Below are 12,387 nucleotides of genomic sequence, written 5' to 3' on the forward strand. Positions count from 1 at the left end.
GGGGGGGGGGGGGGGGGGGGGGGGGTGGTTTGTGATGGTGAAGGCCTTCCCTCTTCTACCGTCCTGTACATGTGCCGAAAGAGCGGGAGAGTCAATGTCGCCCTTGTTCATGTCGTACAAAAAAAATACTCTATTCAGTTGGTTGTCGTCGTCAGTAGTGTGTGTGTCTGTGTGTGTGTGTGTGCGCGTGTGTGAAACATACAGCACAGTTTGGCTTGTCCATCGCTTTGTGTACTTCCTCTTTGTCGGTCTGCGTTTGGGTGTTTTATTTGTTTGTTTGTTTGTGTTTTTCAAATCCAAACACCATCTGCTTGTTTCCTGTTCGTCCTTTTCCGAGTCAGGTCCCGGCCGCCGCGGCGCCGTGGTCACTGGCAGCGTGCTGATTGGACGAGAGAGCCGAGTCGCTCGCCGTCCATCCCGCTAGAGTCCGACTGCTCCTACCCTCCACCGAGTCAGTCTCTCGCGCCTCCCCCTGCGTGGGGTCTCCCCCCAGGGGGCGCCGGTCCTGTCAGAGCCGCTCGATGTCCCTGTATTTCTTGCGCAGGATGGAGACCTGGTCCTTGAACAGGACGGGGTCCAGTCTCATCTGGGAGTGGACCAGCGGCATGGCGCCAAACCAGCTGGCGAACTTGTTCATGCAGGTCTGCCGCTGGGCGAAGTGGTCCGGGTCGGCCCAGCGAGACGCCCTGGAGGACTGGTGGGCGTGAAGAAGAGGAGGAGGAGGAGGAGACAGGAGAAGAAGAGTTTTAGTGTCATGTTGTCGATATTAGGAAAAATCTGTGATTCTCTGATCGTCTACCAGAAGTTGTTTCTGCACTTTCAGGGTTAAAGGAGAACGACTGTTGATTTTATTTGTGTTTATGAAGGAAATGAACATTCACATAGGATTATAAATTGCTGTGTTTCTAAAGTTTACTATCATAACCATTAAAATACCATTTAAAATACTGATTTCTGTGTTTGCACATAAGGGTTGCTATAAGAACTTTTATATTAAACAGAAAAGATGTTCAAGTTATTTATTTATTTGGTCGTACTTGTGTTGTCTTATATATATATAACAAAGTTTATGGTTAAAATATCAAACCTAACTTGTATTTATCCGACATCTTGGGAATCATAAACACATATTAGCTAATTTTGGAGTTTTTTATTTCCTAATATTGTTGTTTTAAAAAGAAAACAACAGCTTAAATATCAACAATTTAACACTTTACCATCAACTCTAATATTAAGAGTATTTAACACATTCTACATATTTAACGGTGGAGTAAATAAAAAGGTTTCTTCAGCTCATCTACTTCTTTGGATCACGATGCAGGAGACATTTAAAAATACATGAGAGAGACGTGACGTCTTCATTCATAATCTTACATCAGCCACCGAGACAAGAGAAAAGCATTAGAGACATTAACGTTTCTCAATAAATCATCAGCCGGCTCACTTGCTCTATCGAGGCTTTAAGAGCCACACGACTCCTTCCTGTGTTTTTGTTTCTCGGCTGTTAGGGACTTGTCGTGTTTACCCACGGGGTCGCACACAAGAACTCAAAGAGAAAAATTCATGCTGTTCTCAGAGCTGCAAGAGTTTGATTCACTACTACATGTATGTATATATATATATAAAAAGCAGAAGGAAATCAAATGGGCGACTGTAATATTCTGTGAGAGGATTCATTCTCCGGTGTTTTCTTAATAAAACTAATACAACTTGTTTCTGGAGACGCTCACCTGTCCCATCATGGTCTCCTTGTACTGCTTCTTCTGTGTGACCTTGATGGGCGGCAGCTTGGTGACGGCAGAGACCAGGAAGTTCATCAGGATGTCCTCACAGTTCGCCAGCTGGTCCACCATGCTCTTCAGACTGGTGGGCAAGTAGCTGGTGTACAGATGGTGATAATACCTGCAGGAGGAGACACATGAAGGAGACAGAGGAGAGAGGACAAACCGTCAGGAGGACATTTCACTATGAGGGTTGAGGTATTTGAAGACAAAGTTTTGTTTTAGTCCACAAAATTTGTAAACAGAGGATTAAACATGTACATATGCAAAACTTCAAATATATTCCTGTGTTTACTTTGGACCCAAAACAGAAGATAAGCTAAAAAACTAAAGGTGAAAGGACTAAAATCTAATTTCCAGGAGAAGTTTGTTTATGCACCAGGTTTCCACAAGGACTCGCTTTTTAAAAACATCTGTGATAAGATAAAAATGTGTTTTCCCATTTTGTGAATCTCATATTTCTGCCCAAGAAAAACAATTTTTAGAGATTAAACAATCAAATGATTAATCAGTCAGAAATGAATTAGCAGATGTTTAAATAATCCAATGTAAATAAAAGACACCAAATATTTCCACTTTTCTTATATTTGCACTGAATATTAAAAAAATACTTATGGAATTTGGATCAAAATGGAGCCGTCTCTAAATCTAGACATTTAAAGACGGCTACAACCTGCACAACATATTTTAAACGTATCCCACAATTTTAGACACTTTAACGTTTCAAGTTGAAATTGGATTAAACTCAATTCAGCAGCTGACTCATTCCTCAAGTCCCCGATTGGATCGAGCGACGGACGTATTGAAAGCGATTCAGCGTCGGGCTGCAGCGATTGGCTGCCGTCAGATGAATGGGCCGCTCCCATCATGGCTGAGTGGGGCCGTGGTATTAAAGCCGACAGGGCCGTGATTCCACTGAACGCAGGGAACACGGCGCGGCTGACAAACTGACATCCTGGATGAAACGTACCCGGTAGGAAACAAAACACCGTTTCATGAGGCTGAGCCAAGACGAGCATCACACCCACTTTCATAATCTACAGATCACTGCATCAAAAGAGAGACAAGCGAACACGGGAGAGCCGAGCGGAGCTGTGATCCCGTTCTATCGCAGATCTCTGAGAGGAGGATCAGTGTGTGTTCCGTGTCGTACCGGTGGTAGATGGCCGCCCCGGTCAGCACCATGGAGTAGTCGTTGGTCCATTTGGACGTGTAGCCCCAGCGCTCCTTGTTGCCGTCCCAGAAGTGGCTGCGTGCCGGGTAACCCACGATCCGCTCGGGGAAGCTCTGCCACACAGTGAAGGCAAAGTCCACCTGTGCAGAGGAAGAGGTCCACTTTACTTTATGTGGTATTAAAACATTTATTAGACACTGTCCAATGGTTTGTAAAACAGCCTTATAAATTAAAGGGGCTTGGTTCATTAGGCTTGAGCATTAGATAAGGTGAGAAAGAATGAAAACATCTGTAATTTAACACATGAGGAAATATGAAAAATACAAATATACATCATAATAGGATTATTGTAACGTAACACAACGTAGTGTTGCTTGAAAGTATCTAAACCAGGTGTTAATTATTTGTAGCTGTTTCACCTAAACACAGGATTATTTATTAATGATTTTCCCACGTTTGTAATTTCACTTCAAAGAGTTTACTCTCTTAAAAGTTTTACAACTGTTTTTCAAAGTATTCACCAATGAATGAAAAAAACTTTAATCAGGATTTTAGTTAGAACTTGTAAACTGTTTATATCACTGTTTAAAACAACCTAACATGTCCTGCCTGTGTCAAAGAAGAACTCCAAAATGAGGAACATTTGTAAACTCAACAAAAAACAGGATAAAACTTGGCGAGAATGCCCCCCTCTCCGCATCGATTCGCCGGAGGAGAAAATGTGGAGAAATGAAATTGAGCTAAACACATAATGTTTGAGTTAGATGCGTCTATTTATACTTTTTGTTTTGTGTATAAAACGACGGAAAGGAGAGAAGAATAAAGTGATTACAGGGAGAACCGACAAAAGGAAGTGCACACTCTTTACACACACTTTAGTGAAAACACAACAGAGGCAAAACCTCATCAAACACAAAGCCGTGTTTCCTAAGCAGCCGCCTGCAGCAAACTTCTGTGGCTGCGATCAAAGCGCTCAATCAAATAAGTGGATGGAAACATCACAGAGAACTCAGCGGCTCCGAGAACACAACACCACACAGTTCAACACAATACGACACCGAGAGGCTGTTTGTGTTAATGAACCCTTCACTCGGAATCCACCATTAAACATAATCAACATCGTTTTTTTATCTGCTCCTTCTGCCAGAATTATTTGGGCGAGTCCCAAAGGAAAAGAAGGAGAAGAAGAAGAGATGTGACTGTTTTTACTTTAAGAAGGAAGATAGTGGAATGATATTAAAGTCTAAAGGAAACGGGGTAATTCAACCGAAGCGTGAGGAAAAACAACAGAATGGATTTCCTTCTCGGTCGGAGGCAAAGAACAACGACATGAAAGTCAACTTTTAAAAGAATGGAAAAGGGAAACGATGAGGAGACTCCAACACTTATGGGAATAGTTTTTCGGGTTCATGACTAAATTCTCTGTATCGGAGAAAAACTGTTAGATTAGATTTGTCTTTTGTTCGGATCTGGGAATTCCCCTTCGCTGCCACCTCCGCCTCGCCATCCTGATCCTCGGCACAAACAGCCTTTATGGGATCTAACTCAACACTGTTCAAAGCTGCATCTGGCTTCCCACGGTGCCGCGCCAAAACCTGTCCCCGGGAAGAACCCCCCCCCCCCGCAACAATCCCGACAGCATGTGGAGCGAAAAATGTCCATAACAGGGCTGCTCTCGATCAGGGGATTGGAGAGAAGGAGGGTGATTAAAAACAAATGGAGGTAGAAAATGGACAATGGAGAAAAAAAGATGGAGGAACTACAGATTCAAGTGATTTAAGAATCAAGCTTCAGAGCGAAATCTTAAAAACTTCAGGGACAAAGAGAAATAGATAATAGAATCGGAGAGTTGCATTTGGAACTTTGTTTTGTGTCTCAATGGAATAAAACTCCTGAGGCAGAAGAGGAAGATATTCTATGACAGGATTACCTCTGTGGTGGACAACACTGTGTCTTCATCCAGGCTGAGGACTGCGTCGGTCCCTATGGTCTCATAGGGCAGGAAGCGGCTGCTCATCACCTGCAGGGGGAGACACAGAGCGGACAGGGTTTAACAAACATGTCGGCAGCCACGTAAGAACGTCAGAAACAAGCTGTACACTAGCGCCTAACAAAAAAATATCGATACTACCAAGAAATCTTTTATTCGTTAACATGTTCCTCCATGTTCATAACAGAGTTACTAACTTTGGCTTTGATGTTGCTAACTTTGGCTTTGATGCTAATCTCGTAGGATACAGATGATTTGTGGTGCTTCTTTTAAAAAGGTGCGAAGAGAGTGAATCAAAATAAGCAAAGAACAACGAGCTGAGGAAGTCACTGCGTGTGATCCTTTAACAAAAAACTATTTCAGTGGAATATTGATCCCCGCTGCGTGAGGGCGGAGCTCCACCTCTCGCATCTTATGTTTTCCAGCTGAAGAGAAGAACCGAGAGCTTCACCTACTACCAACTTTGAAAACAAAAACCTCTTTTTGCTTCAACTGTCGACTGAATGCATTTTTTATGTTCTCTCGCAAATTTGTTGGGATTCTGGGGAGACAACAACAACAAGCAGCCACAACATCAACAAGCCGCAGCTGACAGAGCAGGAGGGAGAAAGACAATATCCAGCTCTTTACTGCTCCCTGTTGTTCCTCAGCTGATACAGAGTTGTCTGTTTTAGATCAACACACAGACGCAGACGGACACGCGTCAGACACTCGGCACAAATTGACTTTTTTATTTCTCCTCCGCTGTCGAAAAAACAGAATGTATATTTAATGGTGGATGAAACCAAACTGTATAATACATGAAGGTCAGGAAGTCTTCGGTGTGCTGCCGAGACGTGAGACAAACCTAAAGACGGCAGCTAAACTGGATTGTGCTCCAAGTCACAACCGCCCACACGCACAAGACACTTCTGATGCATACAAAGCTTTAATGGATGTAAACACACAACATCCACACACACACACACCTCTATTCAGCACAGATCTTAAGGTCAGACCTCTGCTAGTGTTGTATTTTTAAAACACCATCACCTGCACTGAATAGACGTCTCATATGGATTCTCTCTAATCACTTGGGACTGTGTGCAGCAGGGTGACCTCCCTCTCCACAGGTCTTCTTCTCTCCTGCAGCCAGGGGGCAGCGACACACGGAGAGAAAGACACGAGAACACGCGACTTCCTGTGACGCCTGTTATTCTCTCACCGCAGCGTGACCGGCTCTAACCTGTATCACACCTCGCTGTGAACGACGTCACAGAAGTGTGGAGGAGAAAAAACATCCACCGGGGTTTTGTTCCTTGTTGTGATGTCTTCAAATTGCGTTTTTATCAAAAGCCAAAGTTCGTTTTCAATCGTAAAAACATGGTGTTTGAATTCAGTTTAGTAAAAGATTGACTGTTGTTATATTAATGACAGAAAACTGATATTAAAGAAGTAAATTATTATATCTCAAAGCAGGTTGATGACATCCACTTCAAACTGGCTCAGGAACTCGTTAGGACCTTGATGATGCATGTTTGATGCCACCATTCAAATAAAGTTAGAGCGCCACCTACTGGCAGGAGGAAACAACACGTTTTCCCACTTATTAAAAGGGCCCAACCACAGACAACAGACTGACTCTGTGGCGACACTTGGTACTGCAGCTCCTCAGTAGAGTTTCTGGCTCTAAATGGCAGCATCCATAATATTTTGGCTTCATTTTTGTTTTTACAATGCAGTGAAGTTGGGATGTGTCGTCCATCTTTATTTAAAGTCCATGTAACTGAACAATTTGATACCAGACCAATACACATCACAACAGACTGAACACAGTCACACCGGCTTCAGATGGGATTCTGTCTGTATTTCTACAGGTGCTCTGTGTCTCCACCTCTGTTCACCACACACAGCGCAGCACCGACACGGCTGTTAAGGCTGATGTCAGCTGTCGGCCCGGTCAAGTGCCGTCCTCCCTCCGAAAAAAACACTCAACAGGCAACGACGGCAGCTTTGACTGTCGCTCATATTCTGCTGAGAGTGACAGTTGTGTTTACAGGCGAGGGGGGGAAGTGAGAGGAGAGGAGAGAGGAGAGAGGAGAGAGGAGAGGAGAGAGGAGATACCCTCCCCTCTCATCATTACTGTTGTAATGTCCTGCGGGCATTAAGAGAGGAACGAAAAACAATCTCTCCACTCAGTGTTTTCCACTTGTTTACCAGCAGAATGTGTAATGGAGAATAGATGATACGACGGGAGGCAGGTGGGGGTGAGAGTCACAGAGAGACAAACGGGGGGGAGGGGGGGCGGAGAGAGAGGACGAGAGACCGGTGTTTTAAAGCCCCAGATGGTTTGTAATGTTCCAAGTGCGACACATTAGCCCGGGGCTTCCTGGTGCTCTCCAGGAATGTGAGCTCTTACAGCAGGAATCCGCCTGCAGCTCTTCACCTCCTCTGGAAAGGACGGCAGGGGAGGGAGAGAGAGAGAGAGAGAGAGAGAGAGAGAGAGAGAGAGAGAGAGAGAGAGAGAGGGGAGCAGGACCACCAGCCACAGTGAACCCTGTTCAACACAGGCAGAGAGCATTTCTTGTTATTGGGCGACTGCTCCACAGAGAGGACGGATGAAGGAGGGAAGAAAAGACGAGTGTTGGTTCAAAGAGAAGATTTGTGTTGTTTTGTGTGTTTTGTGTTGTCAACAAATCCCGTTAAAAACGACCAAAGGCAAAAATGGTAAAAATGTTGATTTCTTCCTCCCGAGATCCAATAAATCTTCAGGATAAATAAAGTGCAAATTAAAGCTGTTCTCTATCGGTGTATTTATTTGTTTATCGTTGATGCTGAAATACATTTTCAGCCTAAATTATGTTAATAGTAGATGTTCAGTTTCCTTCCTTTAGTCTGGTCTCTGCAGGTCGATGATATTTGAGGCAACATATGAAATTAAAGAGAAATAAGTGAGGAAGTCAACAACAGTCAAGGGTCTCACTACATTTAACCACTCTGCTGTTATGTCTCTAATTTTTAAAGCAATATTTATTGGCAGTGTAGAGGATTAGAGACGTTAGAGTTTGGAAACTGAATTCACAGAAAACAAAACAGAACTCTTGACTGAATAAATTAAAAAATGAGGAATCTTCATAATTCCAAAGGGAGGAGAAGAATGAAATGATAACGAAACACATCTGCGACAGAGAGAGAGAGAGAGAGAGAGAGAGAGAGAGAGGAATAAAGAGGCAGGAAAGATGAAAACATTCTCTCTCTCTCTCTCTCTCTCCCTCTGTGGGGCAGAGGAGCACAGCTCGGCTCGCCACGATAAACACAGAACCCGCCGCAACCACAACAAACCACAGGCTGCCTGGTACACACACACACACATCAGAACACTAAGCCTGTTCCGCTCGCTTTTCCCGGACACGGGGCGACACAGAGCCCGACCGCTCTGACTGACAGCTCGGGGGAAACCACTCGGAGCCACGGGGGGAGAGAGGTAAACCATGAGCCCAGCCCACCGCCGGGTGACTGACACTGATGTGAAAACCACTTCCTGTGATTGGCAGGTGAAGTTAAGTTGTCACGAGCGAGAGGATAAGTCTGATGTGTCGGAATCACAGAGGAGTCCTCCTGCCTTCAAAAACAGAAACCTCAAACCCGAAGGCTTGGAAATCGTCAAACCGACTCGGATCAGCCTGCATCTGACCTTTGACCCCTGAGAGGCGAGGGTCACGGGGAAGTCAGAGGAAACACAGACGCCTCTTCACAGGCCAGAGACTCGAGCGTAAAGAGCTAATAAGGCTGTCATAATAAATGCCAGGGCGGCGCTCAGGGCTCCGTGTCTGTGCGGATGATGATGGGTTAACTGACAGGAACTGAAACCGAGATGCACATCACAGCTTCTTCCCGGAGCTTTGAGTCACATTTACATCTCTGTTCACACTTTAATCTCCTATTTGATGCTTTTCTCCCTGTTTCTTGTCTCCGTGAACCGAATATCTGAGCACTGGTCGAGCAACACAAGCCATTTAGAGGCTTCACCTTAAATCTCATGTCATTATTTTCATCTTACAGACCAAACAATCCATATATTGAAGAAGTAATCAGCACGTAATGAGAATGAGTTTTCACTGCCTCCCTGTAACACCCGCATTTAAGTATAGATTTAGTAATTGTGGGTTTTGAAATGGCTTCAGAAGATGATGTGAGGATCATAAGTTATTAAACCCATTAGGATAAAGCTAAATCTCAAACTAATGAAAGTCGTCTGCCGGGTTTATTTGTTGTGAATATCACGACTCAACTGCAAATTACTTCTCCTGAGAGATTCATCGTCACTTTCTTCACTTAATTTGATATTTATACGATTAACATTAAGAACAAACTGCAGTAAATACGCTGAAATAATAAATAAATGCAGCCGTGCATATGCACTCAGATTACCGCCTCCTTATCTTTTCCTAACAATATGCATTAGCCTCTCAGTCACGCTTTTTTTCCCCAGAGTATATTATTCCCATTACTGAGCTTTAATTAAAACCACACAAAATGTCCTTTAATGGAATCAGTGCAGCACAAATCGAAACTCATTAACCGCCAGAAACTCGGCGACTGAGCAGAATGTGCAGAGATACAGTAGCTTTACAGTGAGAGAGCACGTACAAGAGGAGAGGCCTCATGACAAGTGATATCACACCTCTGAGGTCAACGTGTACCTGGAATGATCCAGAGGGGGGTGCACGTGAGGACGTAAATGTCCAAGTCAGTTGCTACCGGACATTTTCTGGCACTTTTACTGTTAATCCTCAAGCAAAATGTCAAAAAAATGTCAGATTGAGTCCGTGAGAAGACAGAAGAGAATGATTCCCGGTAAAAAGTTGATGACATTTTGAGTAATCTTGTTAAAATAACAAAAATACAAATATCTCAGGATGAAAACCTATGATCTGTGCGTCTGACTCAAAGGGAAAACATCTGGACCCATCTTCCCCACAGTTCATGTCTCGACCTGATTGGACGAAGGCCCCTGCTGCGTCTCTCACCTTGTTCTCGCCCTCGATGACGATGACGGGCACCGAGGTGGCCGGCCAGCGCTGCTTGGCGGGGAGCGGCTTGTCACAGTTCCACAGGACGATGATCTGAAAGGAGGAAAACACACAAAGGTCTTGTTACCTGCGTCGCAGCTGATTTGATTTCCTCTGAGCAAAACATCGAGCTCGCAGCCGCTCAGCTTGATGCTGAATCTACCCGGTGAACATGTGACCTTTACGTGGCCCCGGGGCCACAAATGTCACCTTATTACCGGCTGGTAAAGAACCGGAAGGGCAACGAGAGTGATAACAAATTCAATTATGTCTCCAGACTGGTTTGTGGGATTCAGTCTGTAAACCATTGGCTCGTATTTGTGACCATGATACAACATGTGGCCGAACACATTCTCCAGCTCTGCTCCCTCCCTCTCTAATCAGATGATGTTTTACATGACACACACACACACATACAGACACACACACACACACACGTCATGTGACTTCCACGCAGCCGACATGGAAATGTCACATGAAGTTCCCACTGCACAGCGGCAGCAGCCTTCATTAATGTTTGATGAGAAACACACACACACCCACACACACACAGACACACACACACACACACACACACACACACACACACGACATGACTCCTGTCTGACCTTATACCAGTTACACATCCTGCTCTTCTCATGCATCTCAGATCAGACGTAGCCCAGGAAAACACAATCGTCCAATCACGGCTGTATCGAGCACGAGAGGCGGCGCCAAGCTTTAATAATTAAAGGGACTTGATTTAAAAAAAACTAAAATCAGTTGAAGGGGCTGATATTTACTAATGGCTAATGGACCTTGGTCTCTACTGAGGAACATTCTAGTTAAATGTATTAATTAGTCCTCATTTTAAACAAGTTAGTAATTGATTCCTGGCTGGTGATAAGTAAACATCCACTCCTGTAGTCTTCAGCTGCTGTTAACTAACATCTGTCCATCTGAAATGTCCTTAAGCAAGTCAGAAGACACTGATCCATCCCTGTCCCACAGAACAGGAGACAGACTCGGCTCAGGACGTCCCTGATGGAAGCCAACCAGAGGAGTCTCCCTGCAGGGATCAATAAAGTCTCACATTATTTTGACATTAATCGCATCACACACAGCGGCTCGGCCCCCCCGGGGACTCGGCACCCAGACTGGACCTGCCAAATCACGAGCCGGGAGCCATTTGGATGTCTGTGTTACCGTGTCCCCCTGTGACGGCAGCAGCTGTTTGTGAGAGACAGACACTGAGGACGAGGGGACGGAACGACGTGCACCTCGAAATGCAAATTCATCTTCTCATTGTGCGAACAAAGATAAAACACAAAATCAAAACAATTAGGCTCAGCCTGGGCCAAAAAGAGTGTTTGTCATCGTAGGGATAACAACAGGTACAGACACACACACATCTACACTCACAGCTGAGGAGCACGTTATTCCAATACATGCTTCTATTCCTGTTTGATTAGAAAGACAGATGGTGTCTCTGTCAGCTCACAAGTCCTCTCCGGGGGCTGGTGGAGCCATTGTGTGCGTATGTATGTGTGTGTGTGTGGTGGAGCAACTGTTGATATATGTGTGCAGCACTATGGAAAGGAAACACTCCTCTCTCTCGCGCACACACACACACACACACACACACGCACGCAAGCAGCAGGAGGGCCAGTGTCAGAATGTGCCTCAAAAGCTTTCTTGCGTCCAATTTAGCCTCCTCCGCCCTCCGTGTTCTTTCATTCTCTCTCTTCCATTCATTTATTTATATCCCTCTCCCTTTCGTCATCCGCCCCCCCCCCCCATCTCCTCTTCTCTCTGCAATGGCAGAGGAATAAAACTCCCTGCCTGCTCTACCTGGATCTCCACTTTGTGCAGGAACTGAAGGATGGAAACACAAAAGAGCGTCTTTGAAAAATAAGACGGTGCAGATTCCCACTCATCCAGCCTGCCGCTGGGAGGAAGAGTGTTTTCTGGATTACTTGTGCGCTGATGGTTTGTATTTCCCCCCCCGAGAGGTACAGCTGGAGATCAGCCCTCGATACTTATCCACTGAAATATGTTCGTGGCACAGCTGGAACTGAGAGCAGAGCGAATACCTCCGGCCAGGCCAGACAGTCCTCGAATGAAACCACATCCACCAGAGATGGATTTTTATTTGATGCTGTCATTTTGTGCACACACTCATAAATAGAAGCCTCTGAAACATGATTTTTGCATAATCCTGCTTGCTTTCTATCCATCCATCCATCCATCCATCTATCCATCTATCTTGTCCACTAAAGTTCCACTTGCTTGCAGCTTTCAACAGTGTCACATGGTTTTCATTTCCTGTTCCTGTCCATATCAGCTAATTGCTTCTTTAAACTGTTAAGATAAATGATTTCTTCTGGATTTTAAGCTGCTCTTCATTTAGCT

At 44.7% G+C, this 12,387-nt stretch overlaps 1 protein-coding gene across 1 annotated transcript in view; it reads right to left on the reverse strand.

Annotated features, from left to right (window-relative positions):
- Nucleotides 1-20: 20 nt before the first annotated feature.
- Nucleotides 21-12,387, reverse strand: part of ext1b (exostosin glycosyltransferase 1b) — a 100,961-nt gene continuing 88,594 nt past the window's right edge. Inside the window, exons 7-11 of the mRNA XM_053446064.1 lie at nt 9,955-10,050; nt 4,886-4,975; nt 2,935-3,095; nt 1,731-1,902; nt 21-694 (exon numbers count right to left, since the gene is read on the reverse strand). Coding sequence (XP_053302039.1) covers nt 509-694; nt 1,731-1,902; nt 2,935-3,095; nt 4,886-4,975; nt 9,955-10,050 — 705 coding nt within the window. The 3' untranslated portion in view covers nt 21-508. The remainder of the gene's footprint in view (nt 695-1,730; nt 1,903-2,934; nt 3,096-4,885; nt 4,976-9,954; nt 10,051-12,387) is intronic.

This window comes from Pleuronectes platessa, chromosome 18 (genome assembly GCF_947347685.1).
Source record: "Pleuronectes platessa chromosome 18, fPlePla1.1, whole genome shotgun sequence".
Lineage (NCBI taxonomy): Eukaryota > Metazoa > Chordata > Actinopteri > Pleuronectiformes > Pleuronectidae > Pleuronectes > Pleuronectes platessa.